This window comes from Eptatretus burgeri, chromosome 2, assembly GCF_056783735.1.
Source record: "Eptatretus burgeri isolate ZD-2024b chromosome 2, Ebu_testis_v1, whole genome shotgun sequence".
Lineage (NCBI taxonomy): Eukaryota > Metazoa > Chordata > Myxini > Myxiniformes > Myxinidae > Eptatretus > Eptatretus burgeri.
Genome location: NC_140962.1, coordinates 5,585,381 through 5,612,399, shown reverse-complemented (window position 1 = coordinate 5,612,399; position 27,019 = coordinate 5,585,381). Strand labels below are relative to the sequence as shown.

The 27,019-nt window shown below is 44.8% G+C and overlaps 1 protein-coding gene across 1 annotated transcript in view; it reads right to left on the bottom strand.

The window, feature by feature from the left end:
• Positions 1–27,019, bottom strand: part of LOC147031310 (unconventional myosin-XV-like) — an 89,429-nt gene that overhangs the window by 49,305 nt on the left and 13,105 nt on the right. The window contains exons 7-12 of the mRNA XM_085861538.1: positions 25,127–25,190; positions 23,544–23,657; positions 21,486–21,647; positions 16,615–16,728; positions 9,555–9,613; positions 8,381–8,504 (exon numbers count right to left, since the gene is read on the bottom strand). Of these exons, the coding sequence (XP_085717664.1) occupies positions 8,381–8,504; positions 9,555–9,613; positions 16,615–16,728; positions 21,486–21,647; positions 23,544–23,657; positions 25,127–25,190 (637 nt within the window). The remainder of the gene's footprint in view (positions 1–8,380; positions 8,505–9,554; positions 9,614–16,614; positions 16,729–21,485; positions 21,648–23,543; positions 23,658–25,126; positions 25,191–27,019) is intronic.

Genomic DNA, 27,019 nt, shown 5'->3' with positions numbered 1-27,019 from the left:
CAATTCTCCTGCTTTCCTTCCTGAAAGTCCCTGTAATGTCCATCTTCTCTTCGCCATGTTCCCCGTCCCATCCCCATCCCTCTCCCTTCCACAGTTCACCTAATGTGTCTGTTCCCCACTGTTTTGTCCCTTCCACTCCCGCCCCTCTTGTCTCATGCCTCCTTGCTGTGAGTTGTGTGTTAGCTCTCATACGAGCCTCGACCAAGGTATACAAAAAAAAAAAAAATAAAAAAAAAAAAAAATGGGCCGAAAGGGGCGTTTCTTGACCCAAAGGGCCGGAATCGCACTTTGGGCTCAGTTAATGCCTGGGGAATGGTCTCTAGAATACATCTGTCAAATTTGGTTCGGTTCCGTCCACGAATAACCGAGCAATAACAATTTTAAGAAAATGGGCCGAAAGGACCGTTCCTCGGCCCGAAGGGCCGCAATCGTACTTTGGGCTCAGTTAATGCCAGCGCATATATGTCTAGTATATGCTGTCGATTTTCATCGAATTCTGTTCACGAATAATGGAGAAATAGACGTTCAAATGAACTGCACACAAGAAAAGAGAACACGAGCGACGCTTAGACCCGTGGGGTGAAAGACCCCACGGACCCCACGGGGTAAAAATGTGCCTATAATTGCATTTTTGGTACTTGATATTTTGACCCAATACCAGGGCTTCAGAGGGTGGAGCCAAAAATGATACTGCTCTCGTACGTTCGTGCCATGTGGTAATTACAAGTACTAAATTTGGTGAATTTCTGTATAACCAGTAAGGAGAAGACAGCCAAAGGACGGAGGGACAGACAGAACAGACAGGGCTGATTACAATATCCCCCAATTCCTTTTTAAAAGCATGGGAATAATAAACCTGGTACAGTCTACCCATGTGATGGTCTCCTGTTGTGAGAGTCACAGATGTTGCATCAAAATAATTTTCATGAGAAATAAAAGTCTGTTACAGATTCCATTTTGTAGGCACACCACAGTATTCTGACAGACACGTCATTGAAAAAAAGGGCAAAAAAATACAGGAATGAAAATGAGTCTACTCATAAGTACACGCTAAGTACAGTCTACATAAGTACAGTCTACTAACAAATTTACATAACACATATTTCTCAGATTACCATTCAAGCAAACCATCAGCAAACATCCCTGTCTGGTATCAACTTGGGTAAAGAAGATATAAATAACTTTAAAGCTCAGTTATACACATGCATCCTTCATTCACCGTTATGGTGATAGATTTTGAATGGGAAAGGTGAAATTCTGTTCGTTCTTAAAAATTTTTGACATGTCTGTCCTACTTGTTTGAAATATTTGAAACACTTTCAAGAAGATTGGGTGGGCAGGAAAGATTGGTAGGTTGCAGAAGTGACAATTTATACAAGGAAGCAGCATGTACGTGCCAATATTATTCAACCTTTCGACTTCGGAAAGGAAAAGGAGGAGCAAAAGAGTTCAGTACTGGCGGACCCTGACATTCGCAGATTCGCTATTCGCGGACCCTGCATATTCACTCTTGATAAAATGTGACCACCTGCTTCTACATTTGCGGTCCTGTGTGTCGCATATTGGCGGCTTTTTTAAAGGGGCAAAAAAACATATCTTCCGCAAGCCACACGCACAACAGTTCGACAACACATCTTCCACAAGCCAAGATACAAGTGAGCTGCATGACATGTCCTACCATTTACACAATAAATCTAGCTGTGCTGCATGTCCCACCATTCACACTATAAAGATGCTCCAACATATCTACAAGCTGCTGTGCAAGACGTCACCCACCACCCCCCGCCCGCGACCCACCCGCCCCTCCCCCCCCGCGACCCACCCGCCCCACCCCCACTCCCCACCCTTCCCCCCGCCCCCGCGACCCACCCGCCCCTCCCCCCGCTACCCACCCCACCCACTCCCCACCCACCCCACTCCCCGCACTCCCTCCCACCCCCAATCCTCTCCCCCCCACCCGAGGCACATCATGCCTTGCGAGTTACACAAGTAAAACGCTCCACTGCATCTATCACTGGCTGGGTAAGATGTTATCCCCACGAGTTGCACAATTAAAAAGCTTCACCACATCTACCACCAACTGCGTAAGACGTTATCCCCTGCGAATTACACAATTAAAACACGTCGCCACATCTGCAACCCGATGCGTAAGATGCGATTACCCGCCTATATCTCCCACAAACAATGGGCAGACTACTCACCCTCCCAGAGCTACCCACAATTTCTGCATGAGTACTTATGTGCAGCGTGTCCTGAGTCTCAACGATTCTTCTCGTCCCTCTGCCTTGACTGGTGTTTTACCTCTCGCTCCGCTCATTGATCAAACCTGGCTCCCAAACGCAACACCAGTGCTGGAGAGACATCGACTCCCAAGAGGCAGAAGAAAGTGATGAGTTGAACAAGACTGGAAGCACCAAGGACTGAGCAACAATGTAGAGCTGCTGGACCGGCTTTCGAGAGGAGAAAGTATGGCCTCTGGACAGATTGTATGAAGTCAACAAATCCACCATTCGCTACATACGGAGAAACGAGAAGGCGATCCGAGAAAGTGTTGCTGCGAGTGCTGTACCGAGCACAAGGTCACCCAGGTCCAGGATGTCCACACAGAAAGGATGGAGAGGCTCTCAATGTATGGATGGAGGACAACTCGCAGAAGAACATGCCTTAAAGTGGAACTCTCATTCGTGCGAAGGGGATACGTATGCACGCGTATCTGCCTGACGTGGGTGTGACGTGAGTGGCAGTAGCACAAGTGATGAGAGTATGAGCGGTGTATACAAGCGGCCCCAGTCCATTCCGAGCAAGCAGAGGATGGTTTGACTGCTTCAAGAAGCGTAACGGTCTCCGGAACGTCAAATCAGGCGAGCGTGCTTCCACAGACCACAAGGCAGCCCAAACACTCCCCGTTCAACTTGCACAGCTCATCGAGGAGAAGGGTTACCTGCCAGATCAGGTGTTCAACACTGACAAGACCAGCCAGTTTTGGAAAAAGATGCCAATGCAAACGTTTATCTCAAAGCACAAAGGGACAGCATTGTGGTTCAAGGCTGCAAGGGACTGGATATATCCTCTCTGCACAAACGCAAAAGGGGACTGTATGACGAAGCCCGTGATGCTGTCCTGTTCCCGAAACCTGCTTGCTCTCAAAGCCAAGAACACATGCTGCCGTATTTTGGAAAGCATGGGTAATGGCTACAATTTTCATGGTCATAACATGTTAGGTATGGGAGGGAGCATGCGTCAGAGCAGCGCGTTGCTGTGTCCACTTTCCACCGGTACTCCAGGGGCCTCCGTCTGGCCATCCACCAGGCAGACAGCTGGCCCATCACTATCTCTTTGAGATGCTGATAAACCTGCTGCAACGACAGGGCAGAATGGCCTCCTCCACTCACGAGGCTCCCTCACTGAGAGAATCTGGTGAGCGGGATCAGTGTCAGGAAAACGAGCCACATGTCCGTACAACCGCAGCTGACGCTCACGGACTATGCAGGTAACAAATCTCATCTGAATCTCTCTCAGCAACCGCTCGCTGAACACACAGTCCAAGCAGCGATGGCCAAGGATTCTCTGAAGAGACCTGGTACCGAAGGACCAAAGTCTCCATCTCAGATCCCTAGTCAGAGTCCATGTTTTACATCCGTAGAGCAAGACTGGAAACACCAAAGACGTAAAGACTCGGAATTTTGTCCTGCATAGGTACGGACAGTTAAACACCCCATGCTCCAATGAATCCACAACTCCCCAAACCCGACCCAGACGTCTATTGACCTCTGGCTCACAAAATGCAGAGATATGAATTTCACTGCCAAGGTAAGTGAATCGCTCTGTGACCTCAACCTCCTTACCACAAACAGGTACAGACAAGATAGCAGCATCCAAGATGTCATTGAAAGCCTGGATCTTTGTTTTGACCCAGAAAATACGTAATCCCACTGGCTGACTTCATTCAGCGCCGCGAGGACCCCGAGAAAGATATCCAGCATCTCTGCAAAGATGACTGAATCATCTGCGAAATCAGTCAGAGATCTTGACATTCCCAAACAATACACTGCAGCTTGATCTCTCCGACATCCTCGCCAGAATCCAGTCCATACAAGCTCTAAAAAGTGCGGGAGGGCGAGACATGCGAAAAAGTGGGGGGGGAGGGGGGCAGCACACACCCCTGATGACCTCCAGCAGCAAATGGAAATACGTCATACATGGAACCACCACACCTCACAGAACTCTCAGTACCAGAGTATAGTTTCGAAATTAGATTTATCAGTTTTCGTGGCACACCAATAAAACCAAGAATCGTCCACAGGGCATCCCGATTCACTGAATCAAATCCTTTGCAGATATCAACACAGGCTGCAAGCAGCACCTGCCAAAACTGTCGTCTGCATACGGTGAGGACCCGAAGGGCAAGGATACGGTTGGTCAATTGTTCACCTCTTTCATGTAAAGCCTGACTGCTCTAGGCGCTGGTGCTCAAGTAGATGGTGGTGAACCCTATCAAAAATTATCGGAGCAAAGACCTTGCCTGGCACTGAGAGCAGCGTCACTCCTCGGTAGCTGCAGCAATCCTGGCGATCACCCTTCACTTTCCAGAGAGGGACAACAATTTTGTCCCTCTCTTTGAGGAACTTCACACTTCGGTAGACCCTGCAGTTCTGGATCATGCTCCAGTGAACATCAATGAACACATAGTCAATCTCCTTTGCCACAGCACCAGTGGTTGAATGCCAAGTGCAGCAATGAGGCTGTGGGCGCCGACATCACGAACCAGCCACCCTAAGTCCATGACTTCTTGCAAAGTCAAGGAACTAAGGGCTATTAGAAAAAAGTTCACAGTTCCAGACCCATGGGGACCAACACATGCCTCATAACCATCCCTATCAGTGCCAATCGATGCAATGAAATCCCCCAAGATGAGAAGAGTATCTCGCCTGGGGCACCAATCAACCACAGACTCGAGCGCGGCGTAGAATGTCTCCTTCACAGTGAGATCACTCTCCTCAGTCCCAGCATGGACAGAAACCAGGGAAATGACACCAAAGGATTGACAAATCCTCAATCTCATAAAACGCTCATTGACCGGTGTTTCCTCAATTATCATGAGTCAGCCTATTTGACACAGATACAGTAACTCCTTGAGTATGGTTACCATCAGAGTGACCAGACCAGTAGTCAGTGTAACCACCCGCTATTATATCACCACCATTCGGTCTCCGAACCTCAGAGAGTGCTGCGATACTAATGTCCAAACACTGGAGCTCAGATGATAGCAGAGACAGGTGATCATCCTCTCTTAGGGATAGGACATTCCAGGTACACACCTGAAGAGACCACCTCAGGTTTACCCAAGGAGACTGCCATCTGGTGGACGACACCTCAGCACCACCCTGCCACACACCACCGCAATCCGACCCAGGAAGGTCACACTATGCTTTTCCTCCCATCAAAGAAGGGGGTCCCGAAGGCTTTGTCCCAATCCCAACATTGTGCGAGCTGTCCTGTGAAGGTCTGCTGCAAGGAGGGACTCCCAGGAAATGGGTTCTCCCTTTTCTCTGTGTTTTTTAATGTGTTTTGCAGAATGAAGTGTTTTACGGTGACCGGAGTGCAAATCCTGCCACCAACCCCCAAGAAAAAAATAACCCAACTGTAGGAGGACATCCGCATTCACAGTTGGGCACATGATATGGATGGCTGTTGGCTCACAAAGAGTTCTTCCACCCTTTAACAGGTTTGTTTTAAATCCTGCAGAGTATTCATATATCCATCCACCCTCCTCACAAGGAAACCTGGTGGAGGAGACAGTTTTGTTGCCGACAACCCAACCATGAAACAGGTTAGTACAGGTTTACATTGTACCTGTAGCAAGTCAGACTTGAGATGACCTAACAGTTTTTATGGAATGGTTCCATAACTGTTTTGGCCCTCAGGTGGAGAGGTACCTGGCACAAAAAAACCAACTTTGCTTTCAAGGTTTCCTGATCGTCAATAACGCTCCTGGCCATCACGTGGACTGGAAAGCACCTCACTCAAATGTCAGGGTGATCTTCGTGCTGCCCAACACCATCTCCCTGATACAGCCACTTTAGCAAGTGGTAATCTCCACTTTCAAAACACATCATACATACCGCACCTTTTTCCGCATTTTGAATGCGATCGCAGAGCTCACCGTCGGGCAGTGTTGGAAAGAGTTCAACATAGCCTGCTGTATCGGCACAATCAAAGAGTCGCTGGGTGAGGTGAGAGCCTCCACCATTAACACCTGTTGGCAAAACCTGTGGCCACAGGCAGTGAATAACTTTCCAGGCTTTCCTAACAACAAGGAGGGACATGAAATTGCCGGATTGGCACGGCAGGTAGGAGGGAAAGGCTTTGACGACACGTCGCCTGACGAGTTGAATGATCTTATCACTTCGCATGCCAAGGAGCTCACCAAGGGGCAGTTGGACACCATTAGCAACATTTCCAAAGAGGGGGAGGAGGCAGGCAGTGATGAGGAGGAAGAGGTGTCAAGGTACAACCTCACTGTCAAGTTCCTGGGTGAGATGCTGCAGGTCATGCGGTCAATTACTGACAGGCTGCAACATGTCAATCCAGACACAGAGCTGGTGCTCAATATTCAAAAGAGGATTGGATGATGTGATGCTCCCATACAAGGAGCAACATCAAAACCTGTGACAATCTGCCAGGCATCTCTCGATCATGCTTTTTTTTTTCACCCTGGTCCGTCCATCTCAGGAACATCAGCATACTCTCCTGCCTCTCCTTCCGTGCACGACTCATCAGCAACCTCACCTGCGTCGCCTTCAGTGGAGTTCGTTGAGTTCACTTTATTTTTAATTCATCATAATCATTTGAAAAGTTGTGTGTGTGTTTGTAAATAAAAATTTGAAACGGTACCTGCTGTTATTTTTTTTAGGTCTAAGGTATGGTTAGTAAAGCACTTTTAATAAACTGTAATCACATTCCTTCAAAACAACAATGTGAACGGTACCTGGTGTTGTTTTTATGAAACTGTAATCATGTGAATTGGCAATCTAAGAGATTTTAAACTTTAAAAATTTTCCCCTATAAACAGGAACCACCAGGATCTATCCCTCCTTTTTCCATTGAAACAATGCGTGACATTCGCAGTGTCGACATTTGCGTAAATTTTTCATAAGTCAAGAACCGCCAGGAACCTATCCCCCTTTTTCCCATTGAAACGATGCCCCGACATTTGCGGATTCGACATTTGTGGCATTTTCCAGGAACGTATAACCCGCAAATGTCGGGGTCAGGCAGTAATCCAAAATGTGACTTGAAAGCTTGAAGCCTGACAAAAAGCAGAGTACACCACAAATGAAGGCGTCAAAAAATAATAATCACCTCAATAAGGGGAGAAGGTTGTGGGAGTGAATTTAAAGGTCATATACAAATAACAGAATTTTGACAATGTATGCCTGACATTTCCTTTCCCATCTCTTGGATTTTCCCATGAATGCCCTCCTAATGAATTGACTTGAAAAGATCAACTCTTCCTCCTCTCCATTTACTAACAGTGATCTAATTTTAATGGAGGAACTTGTACATACATCTCATGTAGGACAAGGATACGAGGAGACAGTATACTTTCACATGAATGACAAAAACATTCCCAGGAGGTGGGTTTGGGACTAAGCATATAGGGTACATGCAAGAGGGAAAGGTTCTCTTTGGCTTGGCTGCACAATCCATTATATAAAACTAGCAGAGTGCCCCTCATAAGTGAGATCTTGTTCCAAACATGCAACACGTTCTTCTGACACATACCTTTATTTGGGTGATATATCGGAAACTGACAGCTGCCTCAATCTCTCCCGAAAATAAAATAAAATAAAATACAACAACCCAGGTTACGTGCACAAAGCAAAAACATACCTACTGCTTCCAATTCAAAATAACCCACTGCACTGGAAAATGTGGGGACAGGATTACTGTCATGTAAAGGGACGGAACTTGAACTACCCTGAGCGGTGCTGCACGATACACATTTACATTGAGAATTTGTTTCCTCCCCCCCCCCAGGGAATTTAATTAAACTGAAATCGTTTCTAAAAATAAAAATATATATGCAGGTTAACATTTTCAAGGCATCAATGGATGGGAAAACAACAAAAACGTATTTTGATCCCAAATAAAATAAACACATTTGTGGTGAAAGAAAAGTGGAATCCTCCAATTGGCAGAAGTGTTGCATGTCCTCACGATTGAGTTTATCAATCTTTTTGACCTTTACCTTGGCACCCTGACCATCCAAAAGAACAGGTGGAGGTTTTGCATATACATACTAAAATTGCCCTTTACTAACCTATTAAATGGTTTCTAATATCAGTGGTTTAATCGACAAAAAGGTAAAAAAAAAAACCTCAAAACCAAAGAAGTCCACGATGAGGATAAAGTTGTTAGTTTCCATGGTGACTTGCTGTCCATTCATTTTTCGAATAAGCCATCTGAAGAGCTGCTCATACAACAGCTTGGCAATTGTGTCTCTGTAAAATAAACAACAATAAAGAGAGAAATAATTGTCAATTCCTATATGCAAATCTCGGTCTCCAAATGTTATGCAATTTTCAAAAAAAACTTTTTGCAAAACCTATCTAAAAGCAATAGATCAATTAAAAGAAATGAATAGATTTTAAACATTGTGTAGTACTAATAAAAGAGGTTGTTAACAAGAACGGCACTCTGTGGAGAGCATACCTCCACCAGACAGAAGTTTACATTTTGTCTCCTCCAGGGAGGTGGGATCTGTTCCAGGCATGAACCAAAATCAAATCAGCTTGTTCTTGTCACCTATCTAATATTGGTTTTGGTCCCATCTCTCAATTGTGAAGAATCACTTCAAAAATTCGAGGATCCGGATCCAGATCTTCACCAAAATCTAATCATTGTATCCTTGTTGTATGTCCATTGCGCCCAACATGTATTACTAAATTTCGTCCAAATCCATCCATAACCTTTTGAGTTTTCCTGCTGAGCTATCCAAAACAGTAACGGAGGTCAAAACATAGCCAACCTCCAGCTCAGAGGTGAAGGTAAATATACAATGGACTAGAACGACATTTGATAGAATGCAAACCTCCGCCAGACTGGACATTTTACGTTTTGTATCCGACTGACAGGCCGGATCCCAATCCGGACCTTCACCAAAATCAAATCAATTCGTCCTCGTCACACACCCAACATGTCCACCAAGTTTCGTCCGAATCTGTCCATAATTTAAGATATCATACTATATATCATTTAAGCTCCATCTCTCAAAATTGAAGAATCACTGTCCATAAGTTTTTGAGATATCCTGCTCAGAGACAGACAGATTGACAAAAAAACCAAACAGATAAACAGACAAACAGGGATGAAATCATAACCTCCGTCCACCTTCGGCGGCAGAGACATAAATCGATATTAGACTTCATGATCACGTACCTTAATAAAATATGAAACCGAGTTTAGTCTTGTTAAATGTAAAACTCAAACTAACTTGGTCTATGTCCCAGGCAATATTATTGTTACCACAATCAATAACTTTGTGTTCATACCTGGTTTGAACAGCAGCCTGAAGTGTTCGTGGCATGGTAACCTTTTCACTGCCAGCCTCCTGCAAAGGTCAATTCACTAACTTTAGGGAATCTGCCTTTTTGCAGGTACAATCTGTTAGGTATACCTGGATCAAAACTACAATAAACCAAAATACCAATGACGATTCAACTTGTCAAACACTTCATAATGAATGGTGATTGCAGCTGGCTGAAAAGAATTGTCGTTTATCTGATTATATTTCCTGCCTTTATTGGAAGATTCAAATTTTGCTGTGTGCCAAATGAATCGTCCATTCTCCCAGAAACTGTCCAAAGAGAAAGTAAAATGTAAATAATGTAATGCGAAACACTCGATATATATTTCTGGTTGGTAATACGCCATTTTTCGTGGTCAGGTGGGGCTCGTGTCGGCATGTGGGCCTGTTGCTCTCCAGTACATTTGTTTTTAGCCTTTGCATAATATAATTATGCCAATGGCTTGTTATATCAGAGCAATCATCGAGTTCCACAACAAGCAAACCTTCATTGAAAAATATTTTATTGTAGCTTTTGGGGATGCCAAACTCAATAATTTGTGTGTAGCACTTGGTTACTGGGTTGCATCGATGCTGCGCACCTGATGCAATTCTCCCTGGAGGTTCGGGCAGGAATTTTGATTTTTTTTTTTTCCAGGATGCTCCTCATCGAAAAAGACTATGCGATCTTTAACATCTAGCAACTAATTCCAGAAGACGGGTCCCCGGCTAAATGTTCATCTGAGTGATGGTGCACTCAATTAATGCAACACGCTGCCTGCAAAATATCAGTCCGAAGTTGATCGTCGGGCCGAGGATCAAACCCAAGCTGGACAACTCAAAGGAAATTGTATCTCTTCACCTTCCTGTTGGACACAGAATGACAAAAAGGCCAACAAATATTATACAGTCACGATTAACACAAATGTATGCGGCAATCAGGGATTGGCAAGGTAGGTCCGTAATGATGTCACATTGCCTTTCAGCTGCTTGAGCTGGGTTAAATTCCTAGTGTTATGCTGAAGTTTAATTTGCAGCGTATTGCGTCAATGGGTATTGCCATCTTTTGCAAAAGATGTTAAGCTGGCTGTCCTGTTGACAATAATTTGCTTGTGGATGGACATTGAAGATCCTGCAGCTTTAAAAAAAAAAATCTGCTACCATTCCAAAAATTCTTGCTTCTGAAGGCTGCTTTGGCACCATCCTGCAATGGAGCAGTGACCTCGTTGTCAATGACACATTTTCAACAAAGGAAACATTTATGAACAATCGTAGATGCCTGGACCCCTCCATTGGAGTATGCGAGCAGCATAGATGACAGTTAATGACAACAGCAGCAGGATCAAAAACAAAGCTTCGGAATACAGATGACAGTTTAATTTCACTTTCAAGTTGAATTTTGGTTTAAAATGTTCACACAACACCATCAAATATAAACTCCTTCAATGTTGTGGGACCAGGAACAATATGGCACACCAGCCATTGCCCCATGGATCCTGACGAAAAGCATGCGCTTGCCACACAGGTCTGGAGAGGAATCTGGGATAATTTCAATTAAAAGGAGGATAAACCCTCCAACTATGCACAGGTTATGTTTATCGTTTTTAATAAGCCTGGGCAGATCTGGAGGTTACATTTCTTTTAAAACCACATTTGAATACAACTACTATCACATCACATTTTCTTTGTGATGAAGTTGGAGTGACAGAGTCATGCATTGTTGACGAAAGTGCAGTTTACATGAAAATTGATCATCATGCCACAAATTATGGATAAATGGTTAGGCTAAGTTACGGGTAAAAACACTGCAACAACAAATCACAAGGTAACTGGCATCAACAAATCAATGTCAAAGAACAGTGAGAATTTTTTATTTCTGTACACATTCACCGAGGAAGTTATTTGCAATCCATCCATCAGGACCATACTCTGTGCAGAGTGTTAGTGCTGCCGAAACAGTCTCCTTGACTATTGGGTACAATCCTGGACGTGTCGCCACTCCGACACAGGATACCAGCAATACTGGCACTCATTTTGCCGACCTCGGAAGGATGACAGGCAGAATCAACCCCACTTGGTATTAATTCAATAGCCGAGTGCGATTTGAACTCAGGATCCGAGAATCCCAAGCCCACCACCCGAACCAATAGGCCAACACCAGGCATATTTGCAATCACCAGTCGTACAAGTTTCCAATTTAATTATTCAAATTCTTAGCCCCCGTTGGACTTCGTCCAAAACAGTGGCTTATGGATTGGATCTCGTCCGTCCGTCCGTAGCCATATCTCAGACATGTATGGACCAATTTTGTTCACACTTGGCGCAAAGACAACACGTGATGGTCTACAATTGCACATCAATTTGCTTCACGATTCGATCAAAGATGGCCGAATGGTGGCCATTTTCGTTGTAAAAACTCAATGTTGAACACGTCCTCAACCATTTCTCAGAGACGCATTTACCGATCTTGATCAAAGTTGGCACACAGATGGTGAATGATGGCTGACATATGCACGTCATTTTGTTTCAAGATCAGATCCAATATGGCCAACTGGCGATCATTTCGTTACGTAAACGTGTCCTCAAACATTTCTCGGACATGTAAGGTCTGATTTTGTTCAAACTTGTCACAAGCACAGTGCATGACATACACCTCACTTTATTTTGTGATCTGATCAAAGATGGCTGACTGGTAGACTGGCGGCCATTTTATTTGTAAAAAACAAAACAAAAAAAAACAACAGTATTGAACATGTCAACCATTTCTCGGACATGCATTTACCGATCTTGTTCTAGTTTTTTTCATATTTATCACCATGAAGCATCTTTCATGAAAATTGAAAAACCAAAAAAATTCTGATTACTCTTTTCAATTTCACCCCAACCACCTTCAAGTACATCTTGCAAAAACTGATCGGACAGCATTTTCAACTGAATAATAATTTTCGATTATCTTCAGTTATAGAATTTACTTTGTTCATAAATAATTATTATTAAACGTTATACTGTTTGTGTAATTCAGTACGTCTCCCTCAAAATATATGAACATTGAATCCATTTTGTGTTCCCAATCAAAAACATCATACATGTCACGTGATCAACTATCTCACACAATACAATTATGTGACCTTTACATCATTAATTTTCATGACCGAATAACCCAAATCGTATACAATCTTCCACGTCACATGACTACTCGAGTCAGTTGCGCTTACACAAAAAATCTTGTAAATATGGGCCTGCTCTTTAACTCCGCACAACAAAATTACTAAAACCACGGCGGCTATGACATTTTAATGTCTTTTTCTCCTCGTTTGAACTTCATAATAAAATGTAGAAATATTTTTTAATTACGAAATAATTTCGCATTTTGATTGTCATACCTCATTTTTAAAATCTGTGTTCAACATTACCACCATAATTCTAAAATTAGCATGTACCCACGGAAATTCCATGGAACGTAAAATGTAATTTCAACAATAAATTGCAAGGAATAGTTACTTGATTAAATCAAGCCCCTCCCCACTAACACCCATGCCCCACCCCAAGTCCTCAACTCACCTCAACCCCTCCCCCCAATCTTCAATCCCCTCCCCCCATCCCAAGTATTCAACCCCCTCCCTACAACAAACCCTCACCCCACCCCCTCTGCTAATCCTTTGCATTCTCTCCCCACCCTCATTTTTTCCTGTTCCTCAAAGCAAGAGGGCATTTTTACATCATTACGTAGTACCTCTTTCTTCTCCCCATCCACCTTTGTACTCTCAAGAGAACGAGGTGACAGAAAGCAACGAGAGTGGCACTCGGTAGAGCGCGTACCCCAACCAGGCTGAACAGTTTACGTTTTGTATCCCTCTGAGAGATCGGATCTGGACCTAGACCTGAACCAAAATCCAATCGGCTTGTTCGTGTCACCGAACCAACCAACCATTGTTTCCCTCTGTGATTCGAAGAAAGGTTGTGAGGGTTAGAACACAACCAGTGTAAGCATGTAGAAATATCCAGCAACCACCGGCCACTGTATATGCTTCATCTGCCGTTGCACAGCACCTGGTTGCCAACCCTATCTGTGCAGACCAGTACAATGCAGATATGTTCAGGATATTGAGCCGAGGTCGGAGCTCATTTCATTTACGTATGTTGGAAGCATCCTTCATCCTTTCCACCGATCCAATATTATGTCGTCAAAAGGAATTTGTACGATCTCTGTGTCTCTTTCAGCATGGAAAGATCAAGGGAGGTACGGTAACAAATGGTGAATGGACCTTAGGGGAAACCCATCCCCCCTCTCTCCAGGATGCAGTTGCAAACGTCAATCATCGACGAACTCTGCTCCGGCCAATGGGAGCTCGAGCTGAAGATGATGAGCCGACCAATGGGCGTTCGGATTAACCGTGACATCATTACGGTTGAACCAATCAGTGTCTACCTTATTGAGACTTGCGTATAAAGCACACGCCTTCACTTCCTCCTTCACTTGCTGCTATTTTTACTCTGAAGAGTGCAGCATGAAAAGCTTCGATCACTATAATGTTGTGTTAGTTTGTATGCATATTAAAATAATTTTTTTTTACGGAAATGGCCCTTATTGGACTACTAAATATAGGATTAGCTCCGTTCCCCCATTAAATGCATGTATAGCTAGGTTGTGGGGTAAAAGGGACGTTATATGTATGTCGGGAGGAGTAAGAGACTGTTTTATGTTCGTACAGTGGTGGTGAAACAAGAACTCACTCTTATTCCTACCCCATCCCGGGATAGGCCCCTCCCAGTCAGCTGAGGGGGTGTGGCCTGGAAAGAGGGTGTGGCGAGAGGGAGGAAGTGACGCGAAGGGGGAGGAGTTTTTTTTCGGTTTCGCCGAGAGGCGGGCTCGTGGAACGAGCGAGAGAGAAACGAAAGGAAAAAAGGAGTTCTGAGTTTGGAAAACAGAGTCGCTGAGAGAAGGCGTCCTCGTGTGTGAAGAACAGTCAGGTTCTCTAAGGCGTGCTCGGAGTCGCTTCGAAGCGAGCGAACAAAGGAGGCACAGTGTTGGATCTGCCGGGAGAGATGCTGAACCGACCTGCACATCGAGGATCTTCCGTGAGAGGGACGGCAGCCGGCTTCGAGGCGAGAAAGAAAAGGAAAGGCAGTGGTGAATCGGCCGGGAGAGAACGCTGAACCTGAGGGTCGAGTCTGTCATCGGCCGAGAAAGAAAAGGTGATTCGACAGACAGAGGAACCGAGAGGACGAAGCGGAAGTCGGGCTTCGAGGCGGGAAGGCAGGAGAGGAGACGCGGAGCCTCTGTACTTACTCACCTCACAGCCTGACACGTTTGTCGATCCACCTGCGGAGTCCGGCACCTCGACTTGGGCCTTGTCTGGAGAACAGGCCTGTCCTGGATTTGTATGCTGAACCATGGAGAGAGATCGGCTAAGGCCTATCGTCGACCTTATGTGGGGTCAGAGCGCGCGGAGACCGCGTGCGGTGCAGAAGGGGCAAAGGGAGGACGAGCTCCATTTCGCCACGCGGCACGTTCGAGCGGGAGCTCAACTCTGTTGACATCCACCTGTTGCGAGCGACATTCGTGCTTTTGACACTGTCCTCTCGTCCATGAAACCTCACCTAGTACTCCGTCTTGTCTTGGATGCATGCTGTTTGTCTTTATCTGCACGTGTTGTACAAGGCATATTTCGGTAGCAATCCCCTCGAAACCTGTAGACCGTGGTTCCCTCGTTAAGAACGGGTTTAGGTTTGTTCATAAAAACATTGTCGTGAATTTTGCTTGTGTTGTGATTCCCGATGTTCCCCAATAAATCTGGTTAATTCGTATGAAGTTGCCGCTATGGATTAATTCTTGTCGCGTCGAGGAACGATCCGTTCGATTGGCATATAAAACCAAAATGGTTACAGACTGGCAGAAAACACTCAGCATCTGACAAAACCAGTCTGTAACCAGGGGTTCTATTTCCCCAACTGGCAAGGTACAAGGATTACTTTGGTATCGCGATTGAAGGCGCGTGACCCGAGGCCTATGCCGAGCTGGCTGGCGTTATAAACCCCAGAGACGATCGTGGTGAGGGTAGCCCCTAGGACCCGGTGAGAATCCTGCCACCCCGGATCCGCAACAATATAATATATATCTTCTTCTTCTTCCGGCTGCTCCCGTTAGGGGTCGCCACAGCGGATCATCCGTATGATCCGCATAGTGATTTGGCACATGTTTTACGCCGGATGCCCTTCCTGACGCAACCCTGGTCGCCTCTTACGACACAGGGATATGGTACACCTATTTTAACCGGGGTATACACCGGCCCAGTACACTGGTACTCGTTTCGCCGACCTCGGAAGGTTGACAGGCTGAGTCAACCCCCTGGTGTATTAATTCAGTGGCCCAACGGGGCTTGATCTCAGGACCTCTTGGATCCCAAGCCACTGCCCTAACCACTGCGCCAACACCAGGCTCATAATATATATATATATATATATATATATATATATATATATATATATATATATATATATATATATACATATACATACATACATACATATATATATATATATATATATATATATATATATATATATATATATATACATATACATACATACATATACATATATATATATATATATATATATATATATATATATATATATACATATATACATATTGTATCTGGATCTGATCCAAGTCTTCCCCAAAATCGAATCAATTCATCCTTATCACACACCAAACCTGTTCACCAACACACCCAACCTGTCCACCAAATGCACAACTGTCTGGGATTCAAACGCAAAAGTTGGCTACTGGTTGTATCATAAATGGGAATCGGCTACAACACGAATAAAGACTTTGTAATTTAGCCAAAATAGTGAAAAAAGCAGTATACAATAGCCTTTACTTTACTTTAAAATCAAAACTGCTATACAGTCAGTGAAACAGCCAGATAATGAAAGCATGACTGCATAAAACCGAGGATTAACAAAGGATGGAACACAAGGCAAATCGTTCACCAAAATCTGAAACTATTTCGATGAGAAAGACAATGTAGAGGTGTACATACAGCAAAGCGTGATATGAGAACTCCTTCAAGACGATCTGATGAAATTCCAAGCAATCGGGCCGTAAAACGAAGCAAGGGATCACTCGAGATCACCACTGATTCACCACCCTGAGCCTATTGCCACAAATGGGAACAAAAGTGTCCTTTTAAAATACTGCACAAGTTATTAATATATATATATATATATATATATATATATATATATATATATGTGTTTCATGCAACTATATATTGTCATGCAGAAAAGGGGGGGGGGAGGGGGTCCATTGCTAGATCATGTGAAGAATAGTATGGACCGTGTGATCAAGAAAGGTTAGATTTACTCTTGTAACATGTAATTTGTCAGAGTAAATCATCTTGTTAAATGTGAACTGAGGTGGCAGTCAGCATCTATTATAAAGCAGACAAAATAAGACCGTTTTGTAAAACCTGTTTTCGGACGAGGCCGGGTGAGGACTCACGACGTTTAACACCCAAGGCACATTGGAAAGTGCATTGCGCTGCTCTGGGAGGAACAACCATTACAAACTATTTGGCCAGAAGGGTGCGCAAGCTATGGTGGCGAGGTCGGCTGTGGAACCCTGGAGAGGGAGGGAAGACTTTATATTGGGACTACCCCACAGCTTGGGACCGCCCGCAAGATAGCACGTCCACAGAAGCAGTGGCCAATGACGGGAAATCGCCACTCACAAAGGCAGTCCCAGAGCTGACGAGGGCCGTGACCACACGTCCTTGCTTGCAACTGCTGTGGGTTTCTCAAAAAAGAGATTCAGGGTCGGGAAGGAGGTCAGGTACATTGATGAGTGAAAAGCTTTCACGAGGATACACCTCAGGTTCAAACGCAGGTGGTGTTAATACAAGAGTGGGTGACAAAGGCACTTGAGGCGGTTCAATGTTTGGCTCCCCATGACGTAACGTGAGTTGGTCAACATGTTTATGCATGTATCTACCGTCACACAACTTCACAAGAAACATCATTTCACCAATGTTGTCGATAATGATGCCAGGTAACCACTTGGTTCCACATCCGGAGTTCAACGTGTAAACAGGATCATTGATCTGGAAGTTGCGGTGCACAGACATTTGGTCGTGATTACGCTTCTGTTGATACTTGTTATTCTCGACCTTGAGCAATACCAAAGATGGCGAATAGTTGAGAGAGACATTTAATGACCGTTGGTGAAGTCATGTCAATGCATGGAAAGGTAAACGGGAACCTTGAGAATTCGTCAACAATTGTCAGCATGTAACGGTTGGTTGTCTCTGGAGGAAGAGGCCCTTTGAAGTCAATGTTTCTTCTCTCGAGGGCGAAGTAGCTTTGATCAATGTTTCTGGAGCAGCCGTATGGAATCCGGGTTTGAGTTCAGCACAAACTGGCAGGTTTGTAGGGGACAGATGTGTCGTGTTTAATAACATTCATTTTACAAAAGTTCTGAAAATCTAAACTCGTAAATGACGATCCATTATCTGATACAATGGACTTTGGAATACAATGTTGCGCGAACATCGTACGTAGAGCTTCAATTGTTACAGCAGAGGATGAGGATGGCACCATGAGAGCTTCAATCCATTTGGAGTGGATATCAACGATGACAGGGAAAAGCTTCCCTTAAAATGGACCAGCATGGTCGATGTGCAGTCTGGACCATGGTTTTGATGGCCACGACCCCATGGCCAATGGACACTGGGGTGGTGTCTTGGCATGGGTTTGACAAGTGTATCAATGGCGTGCACTGGACTCAATGTCACTGTCCAAACCAGGCCACCAAACGGGCTCGGACAATACCTTCGTGGTGACTGTGCCTGGAAGAGCATTGTGGAGTTCAATGATAATTTTCCCGTGGAGTTTCGGCGGAATTATCACTCGGGTACCCCCAAAGCAGGCAGTCCGCATCAAGAGCGAACTCATCCTCCGGATGAGGTACGGTTTCGGCCCTTCCGGTAGCGATTCCCAATTACCTGACATAACACAGCGTTTAAATTGTTGCAAATCTGGATTGCTATTGGTAGCACAAGCAATCTGCTTTGCGGTTATGGGCACCTCATCAATAATGACGTTAGCCATGAGATGAATAATATCACCAGATTGTGGAGGTTCTGGGATGGTTACAGGAAGTGGCAAGTGACTGAGCGCATCAGCACAGTACATTTCCTTACCCAGGAGGTAAACCAATGAATAGTTATAACCGACAAGGGTCAACGCCCAACGTTGCCCACGACCTGATGATGTGGGCACAATGGCTCCGGTTTCTCCCAGGAGACCGAACAAGGGTTTGTGATCAGTCTCAAAGGTAATGACTTCCAAAGACATATTGGTACATCTTTAAGGTGCCACAGACACACGCTAACGCCTCTTGTTCTACTTGAGCATAACGACATTCGGTGTCAGATAGGGTTCATGATGTGTATGCAACAGGCTGGAGAGTACCGGTTCCATTTGTTTGCAACAACGCACACCCGATGCCATATTAAGAACTATAACAACTGAGAACATTATGTATGCATGAGCATAAACTACTGATATATCACACAACTCCTCCCACCCAATCCCCTCTTCCCATCCCTCAGGAACATCACCCCACCCCTTCCCCTCCCCTCAGGACCGTCACCCCACCCCTTCCCCTCCCTCAGGACCGTCACCCCACCCCTTTCCCTCCCTCAGGACCGTCACCCCACCCCTTCCCCTCCCTCAGGACCGTCACCCCACCCCTTCCCCTCCCTCAGGACCGTCACCCCACCCCTTCCCCTCCCTCAGGACCGTCACCCCACCCCTTCCCCTCCCTCAGGACCGTCACCCCACCCCTTCCCCTCCCTCAGGACCGTCACCCCACCCCTTCCCCTCCCTCAGGACCGTAACCCCACCCCTTCCCCTCCCTCAGGACCGTCACCCCACCCCTTCCCCTCCCTCAGGACCGTCACCCCACCCCTTCCCCTCCCTCAGGACCGTCACCCCACCCCTTCCCCTCCCTCAGGACCGTAACCCCACCCCTTCCCCTCCCTCAGGACCGTCACCCCACCCCTTCCCCTCCCTCAGGACCGTCACCCCACCCCTTCCCCTCCCTCAGGACCGTCACCCCACCCCTTCCCCTCCCTCAGGACCGTCACCCCACCCCTTCCCCTCCCTCAGGACCGTCACCCCACCCCTTCCCCTCCCTCAGGACCGTCACCCCACCCCTTCCCCTCCCTCAGGACCGTCACCCCACCCCTTCCCCTCCCTCAGGACCGTCACCCCACCCCTTCCCCTCCCTCAGGACCGTCACCCCACCCCTTCCCCTCCCTCAGGACCGTCACCCCACCCCTTCCCCTCCCTCAGGACCGTCACCCCACCCCTTCCCCTCCCTCAGAACCGTCACCCCAACCCTTCCCCTCCCTCAGGACCGTCACCCCACCCCTTCCCCTCCCTCAGGTCCGTCTCCCCCCCCCTTTCCCTCCCTCAGGACCGTCACCCCACCCCTTCCCATCCCTCCCTCCCACACACTCTCTCCCCCTCTCGTTATTTTTTGCCTGTGAATTACCACTGCACAGTTTGTAACGCAGGACTGAACGAACACACAACACACAACACACAACACACAACACACAACACACAACACACAACACACAACACACAACACACAACACACAACACACAACACACAACACACAACACACAACACACAACACACAACACACGTTTATTTTTTTACCCGTGAATCAATACCGTACGTAACGTGGGGTGGCGCAGGTGACTGAGCTGCGTATGTAATACCTCGTCGTTAACGTTACCTCATCATTTCCCTCACTCGGCACTGCCACATGGTAAAAAGACGTGTGCGAACCTCGTCGCTTCATCGACTGCGGAGAAAGAGGGATCGTCCTGTTAAGTTTTAGGGCGTTTTCAGGAAGAAGCCTTGAGGTAATTCATAATACCTCATGGATTTCCCGCTCTTTTTAAAAAAAATCTCAGACCCGCCTGGTCGAGTCAGGAAATGTTTCCGGTTCATGTGGTGGAAATTGATCGGCAGGTCCAACACGCCACTCCACACCTCTTTAATACTTCGAAATAGCGCAATCTGGGTCCGTCTTAGAGAGGGAATGAAAATAAAATAAAATAAAAAGATGGTTCAAGCCAAGCAGCTTGTCGAGTGCTCACCAAGTGGCTTAAGCACTCAAGCAAGCCCTCCAATGAAACGGTCGAAACACTGTACCGCCATGGCTTACAAACATTGGTTGATGAGGAACGGCTGGCTTGGCAAGCGATTCGCAATGTGAACAGCAATTCACGGGTATCAATATTAACGATCAATGATCAGCGATTTATAGGTATCAAGCTTGATGGTATAGAAACCATTACGATCTGTTTCCAAGGGCAAGGCATGTTTGAACAGGCTGAAAACAAAATGGCGGCTAAAGGACCCCCCCCCCCCCCTTCGAGGTGAAGTTGAGCTGACCAAGGAAAATCCTGACATCGAGTTCAGCGTTAATTATCTTCAAAAGGGGTGTTCAAATTTACCCAAATACTCAGGTTTCATTCATGTTCTCCCTTGGATTTCCCTTGTTATGCACGCAAAGTTTGGAGCCACGAGGTTTCATGGTTTTGGAGTTATGGAGGTGACACACACACACACACACACACACACACACACACACACACACACACACACACACACACACACACACACACACACACACACACACACACTGACTTGACTGACTGAATGACATATTATTGGAGAATACAGATGATCTCATGGATTTACGAAACCCAAAAATAAAATACAGCATCATAAAAGCAATTGACAATACACTGCAAAGTGCTTTCAAGGCCTAAAATTATTTGGGGTCAGTGTTACCTTGTTCTCAGCTCATACGTTTTGCAAACAACAGTGTACCTGAGAGCGACTTAGGCTGATGTTACCAAGGTGCAATATGGCCACAAGCAACTGAAAGATGCTGTCCCTCTCTTCCTCGGACAAGCCAAGGTGCTCCAAGGATTTCAGAAGATGCCAGAAGTCCTCCCGCTCTCTCTTCCCGTGCAGCCTGCACTCGCCGCCCTGGTGTACAATTGAATTGCGCAAAACAATTTAAATGCAGAATTACTTCCGATGATGAATGTACACAAATAATTGGAGAAGATGAACGATCAAATGAAATGTCCTGTGGACACTGGTGACATCAACATTAACATTGTAGTTACATTGTACTTGTAAAAGCATCTCAGGAGCATTTTGAATAGCGGCCTTTCTTTGATTTGTTATAAACTAGGGGGGTTCGCCATCACGAAGAAGTACACTCTTTTTGTTTTTAGTTGCAGAAATATTGGGGTAAAGGGGGAACAGGCAGACACAAAAGCACACAGTCAATGTAAGCATGGTGAATGGCAGGAATGGAATAGGGAGAATTAATAAATGGTCAGCATGTGCACAGGAAGAGCATGACGTACCAAGTTTGAATCCGACATAAGATTTAATTATATGACAGTATCTTTCCGTGCTGTGTCGTTGTTGGGGTCGATGTCTACCTCGTTGTCTTCCTCTCTGTAAAACATCTTCCGTGTGAAATCATATGCCATGAATGTTGTATGCAATATGACTCAACTTCTTATGGATTGTAATACACTTATTAAAATTCAGATTTTGGAGGCCTAAACTGGGCTTGGAAAGCAGAAACCGCAATAAATATTCCAGGTACTGGATAGAGGCATTTTAGGGTGGCCCAAATGGTGAGCAAGAGGGTAATCACAAAGTTTTTAGTCCATCATTGAAGCACCAGAGTGTGGATCTGAGCAGAGGAAGGGAAGCAAGTGAATATGGTGGGAAAATATAAGAAGGCTGGTAGAGGCGTATTGTGAGGAGTAATCAGAGAGGATATACAGCCGGTGGAACATCATGCTGGCCATATTGGTGACATTGCATTAGCGGGGAGTGACTGGCTGCTGCTCGAGAACAAGTCCTGGTCCCAAGCTGTGCTTGCACTGTCCTGTGGTGGGTCTTCATCCCTGGTTTTCAGTCGTTGTGAAAATTCTGTGTATTGCTTACAGGCCGTGCTCTAGTGCCTGACCACCTCTTCAGTTCTGCACCCGTAGTGGACGTTCATCCTCTGCGTTCTCATCGGTGCACGCTGCTCCTCTGAGTGGTACGTTGCCGAATGCCCAAGGGACTCAGCTGCCTGTAATCTTAAATGACTCAATACCCACTCATCTAGGCTCTGCACAAACAAAGATAAATAAAATCCAAACCCTCACTCCCTTTTTCACACTCAGAAACTTTTTGCATCAGTCGACATTTCAATTCCTTGTGGTGCCACGAAAGAAACTCACTTAAATTGGTGCAAACATTTTTGACCTTTTCCCCCTGTGTTTCAATTTATGTTGTGGTTTTTACACTGTATATGTGTAAACGTTGTGGTTATTTGCAGAATTTCAAACCACCATAGGGAAAACATGCCTGGTGTTGGCTTAATGGCTAGGGTGGTGGACTTGGGATCCTAGGATCCTGAGTTCAAATCCCCCTCGGCTGTTGAATCAATACCAGGTGGGGTTGACTCTGCCTGTCATCCTTCCGAGGTCGGCAAAATGAGTGCCAGCTTGCTGACATACTGTGTTGCAGTGGCGACCTGTGCAGGATTGTACCCAATAGCCAAGAAGACTGCTTCGGCAGCACCAACGCTCTGCACAGAGTATGGTCCCAATGGATAGGGAAAACACTCAACGGGTGGTCAGGCATGAGTGTGAACAGTAAGCAACTTCAGATGGAAATGAGGATCAATTTATTATACTTGAAATGGGAGGGAGAATTTAATTGATATTTATTGATCCATGGTATGAGCCGGTCATATGTTTGATAGCAACACCAAACCGTTAATACATCTTGCTCACTTATTGTTGCCAAACTGAGCTCTTGTGTTTTGGTTAAAATCTAGAAAGGTGAAAAAAGTTTCTCTCCAATTACCTGATTAAGGTAAAAATACATTTCAGCATCATGCAAACACCAACGCTGTTTCTGCTGTTGGGGCAGGCCAGCTATCATCTCGTAGAACACGTGATAATTCCTCTCATGTGACGCCTGCTCATGTAAAACAATTAAAACGACAAGAATACTCTACCCTATTGCAAGTTAGTATTTGAAAAATTAGCACATAGAGATTAAAATTGACATAAAACGTATTGTTATATTGGCTTAAGACATTATTATCAAATGAAAGACTAAAATATTAGAGTCATCAGAAGGAACCCAAAGAAGCAAAGAGCAAAGATAGTAATCAAGAAGAACCTTTATAAGATTCGGGTTTCAACTGCAACTCCTCCACACTCAAACCCGTCCAGGCACAGCCAAGTGAGCCTTACAAAAAGGTATTTCGAAGAATTCACTTTTCCCAAGATGGATAGATAAAGAAAGATATTAGGAGTAAGAGAGGTAAGAGAATGGAAAATGATCAAAAAGAAAAGAAAAAGCAAGAATTAGATTGAAAAAAGACAAATGTGAAAAAGTCAAAAGTAGTGTGAAAGGAACAAAGATCAAAGATGTCGGGAAGAAGCAGGTCGATCCTGGACAAGCAGAAACCACAACAAATCTTCTCGGTACTCGATAGAGGCATTTTAAGGTGGCCCAATATGTGACATGGAATGTAATCACAAAGTTTTCAGTCCACCATTGAAGAACCAGATTTTGGATCTAAGCAGAGGAGGAGAAGCGAGTGAAAATGGTGGAAAAATATAAGGCCGGCGGAGGCGTATTGTGAGGAGTAATCAGAGCGGATATACAGCTGGTGGAACATTTTCCTGGTCATAATGGTGACATAGCAACAGTGGTGAGTGGCTGTTGCTCAAGAGCAATTCCTGGTAGGCAGTCTCTCCGTTTTCTACAAGCTCTTCTCTGTCATAGCTCCCTCTGCTCTCATAATGCTCTGGGCCTCTCAAGCAATTCTAGGATGCACATTCTTCCAGTGACCCCCATCTGGTTAAACTTCCAAAATCTAGGCTGACTGCCGACCTCTTTGTTCCTCATTTCTCCAATCTGTGGAACAACCTTCTAGAGGCCACTATTTCCCACTCTTCTTTGCAGATTCAAGTAGGGAGCGCACCTCCACCTTGTGTCAACCCCCATCCTGACCCACAATCTTTATTACCCCCATTCACCCTTCCAAAACTAACCTCTTACTTGCTGGTTTCAGTGTTTCCTCCACTTCCCTCTCTTCCTTTGATGTTCATTTATTCCCTTGCTGGTTGTGCCCAATTTTTGCTACCATTGACACCCCATTGTCAATTTAAACTTGCTCTTCCATGAGCCTCACTCTTGTAGAAAAAAAGTTAAATAAGTGGTGCAAGTGATTTTAAAGGTGAAAATTGTATAAGTATTCCAATCTGAGTACTGCTCATGATCCAGAGTTCACATAGTCAAGACTGTTGATATGACCACTGTCCACTTAATGTGAGGTAGAGAGACAATGATGCTCAAATATCCTTAACTTGCATATGATGCATGTATATACTTCTCCACAAGCATTAGATCATAAAAAAAGTTGAACAACATACCTGAAATACAAGTCTGGATCGCTCCAGCAGGTAACATGTGGTGTGAGCATGGGAAATGCTTCCGCTGTTGGGATATAATGGAGTGTAAAATGATTATTACGTCAAGCACTCGAAGCGAAAAGCGGAGTGAAGCAATTGGTTCATGTCCGTTCGTCTGTCCATCTGTCCATCTGATCAGTTTATGATCAAGGAACAACTTATTTAAATTGAATGTTATATTTTGAACAGGAAGACAAGTTTGCCATTTTACAGTACGGCACTTTGGCTCTGAATCCGTCCCGATCTCACATGCACAGAAAGGAGTGAGATAATATTTTTACTCTGTCTTTCTGCCCAGTAGTTAAACAAAATTGAAAATCATTCCAAACAGGAAACTTACTGTTTTTAAGGATGTTATAAAGGACACAAACAACAAGCACAAATAACTAATGTGACGCGTTAGATAGGGTGATGTAATAGACACTTGGTAAAATGGCAGTAAAACCCAGAATTAATTATTTTATATGCCTTTAAACCTCTTTAAACATTTATTTTAAATTCATTATATATTAGAACACTGTAGAACACAAGTCACCTTCATAATACTTCCAGGAACCTCCAGTTTTGCAGTACTTGGGTGTGTTCTATAGGGTGGTGTATATAATAGATGTCAAGCACAGCCCCTGGGAAGTGGGTTTGGCATGTGAGAGGGTGCAGTATCAGGGTGAAGAAGAGGCCGCCAATACGGATCCGTACAATACTGACTGACACTACGTTCTATGGTGATCAATAAAGCCTCCATCTCTTAAGGGGTGACCCAACGTTGTCTTATTACAGTGTACAAGGGAGATGTATAAGAGTGCTTCAGTGGCGCTAAACTTCCAGATTTTTTAAACTATCTTTAAAATCATTATTTTATTAAAATTGAAGTATATACTCGAACACCGCACGGGGTATCGTGTTCTATGAACTCTCTAGTCAGACCGTCCACTGCGCAGTGGGGGACAGGATTTTGCAATCACGTGTGTGTGTGTGTGTGTGTGTGTGTGTGTGTGTGTGTGTGTGTGTGTGTGTGTGTGTGTGTGTGTGTGTGTGTGTGTGTGTGTGTGTGTGTGTGTGTGTGTGTGTGTGTGTGTGTGTGTGTGTTGTGTGTGTGTGTGTGTGTGTGTTGCAATTTTATTTTTAACCATTTGAGCTTTTGTCATTAATTTTTCAACAAAGCTTTATTTTGAGAATATGGAGAAGATAAATTAATAATTTGGGCAAAAGGTCAAAGGCCAGCATCACATAAAATCGTGAATTTTCATCCAATTAACCTGAAAGTTCAAGAATTTAGATATTGAGTCACTGAATTTATTTCACCAATCAAAAACTCGAAGCAGATTATTTTTTCGATCAAAAGGTCAAGCTCGCATAAAATCATCAATTTTCATCCGATTGACTTGAAATTTGAACAGGGTTTCAACATTGGATCACCAAGTTGGTTCACAAGTAAAACACTAGAAGCCAATTAATTTGAGGTCAAAAGGTGAAAGGTCAAGGCCACAAAATCATCAATTTCCATCTGGTTGACTTGAAGTTTGAACAGGGTTTGAATATTGGGTCACTGAGGTCTATTGCTTTTAAGGACAAAAGGTCAAGGTCATCTAAAATCGTTAATTTTTTGTGTTTTATTTTAACCATTTCATGTTTTGCATAGGTCATGTTTAGCATATGGAAGAAGAACAAGAAGTCTGACTACAAAGCAGGTGAAGATGGGCTTGACATTTTCAGATGCTTTCCAGGTCAAACTGCACTGGTTACAGAAGTTTGGTGTGAAGCAAAAATTACTATACGACAAACAACGAAAAATAGATTATTACATCATTTATGATTTCAAATTACTCACGTTCATGATTATACATTTGCAGTTAA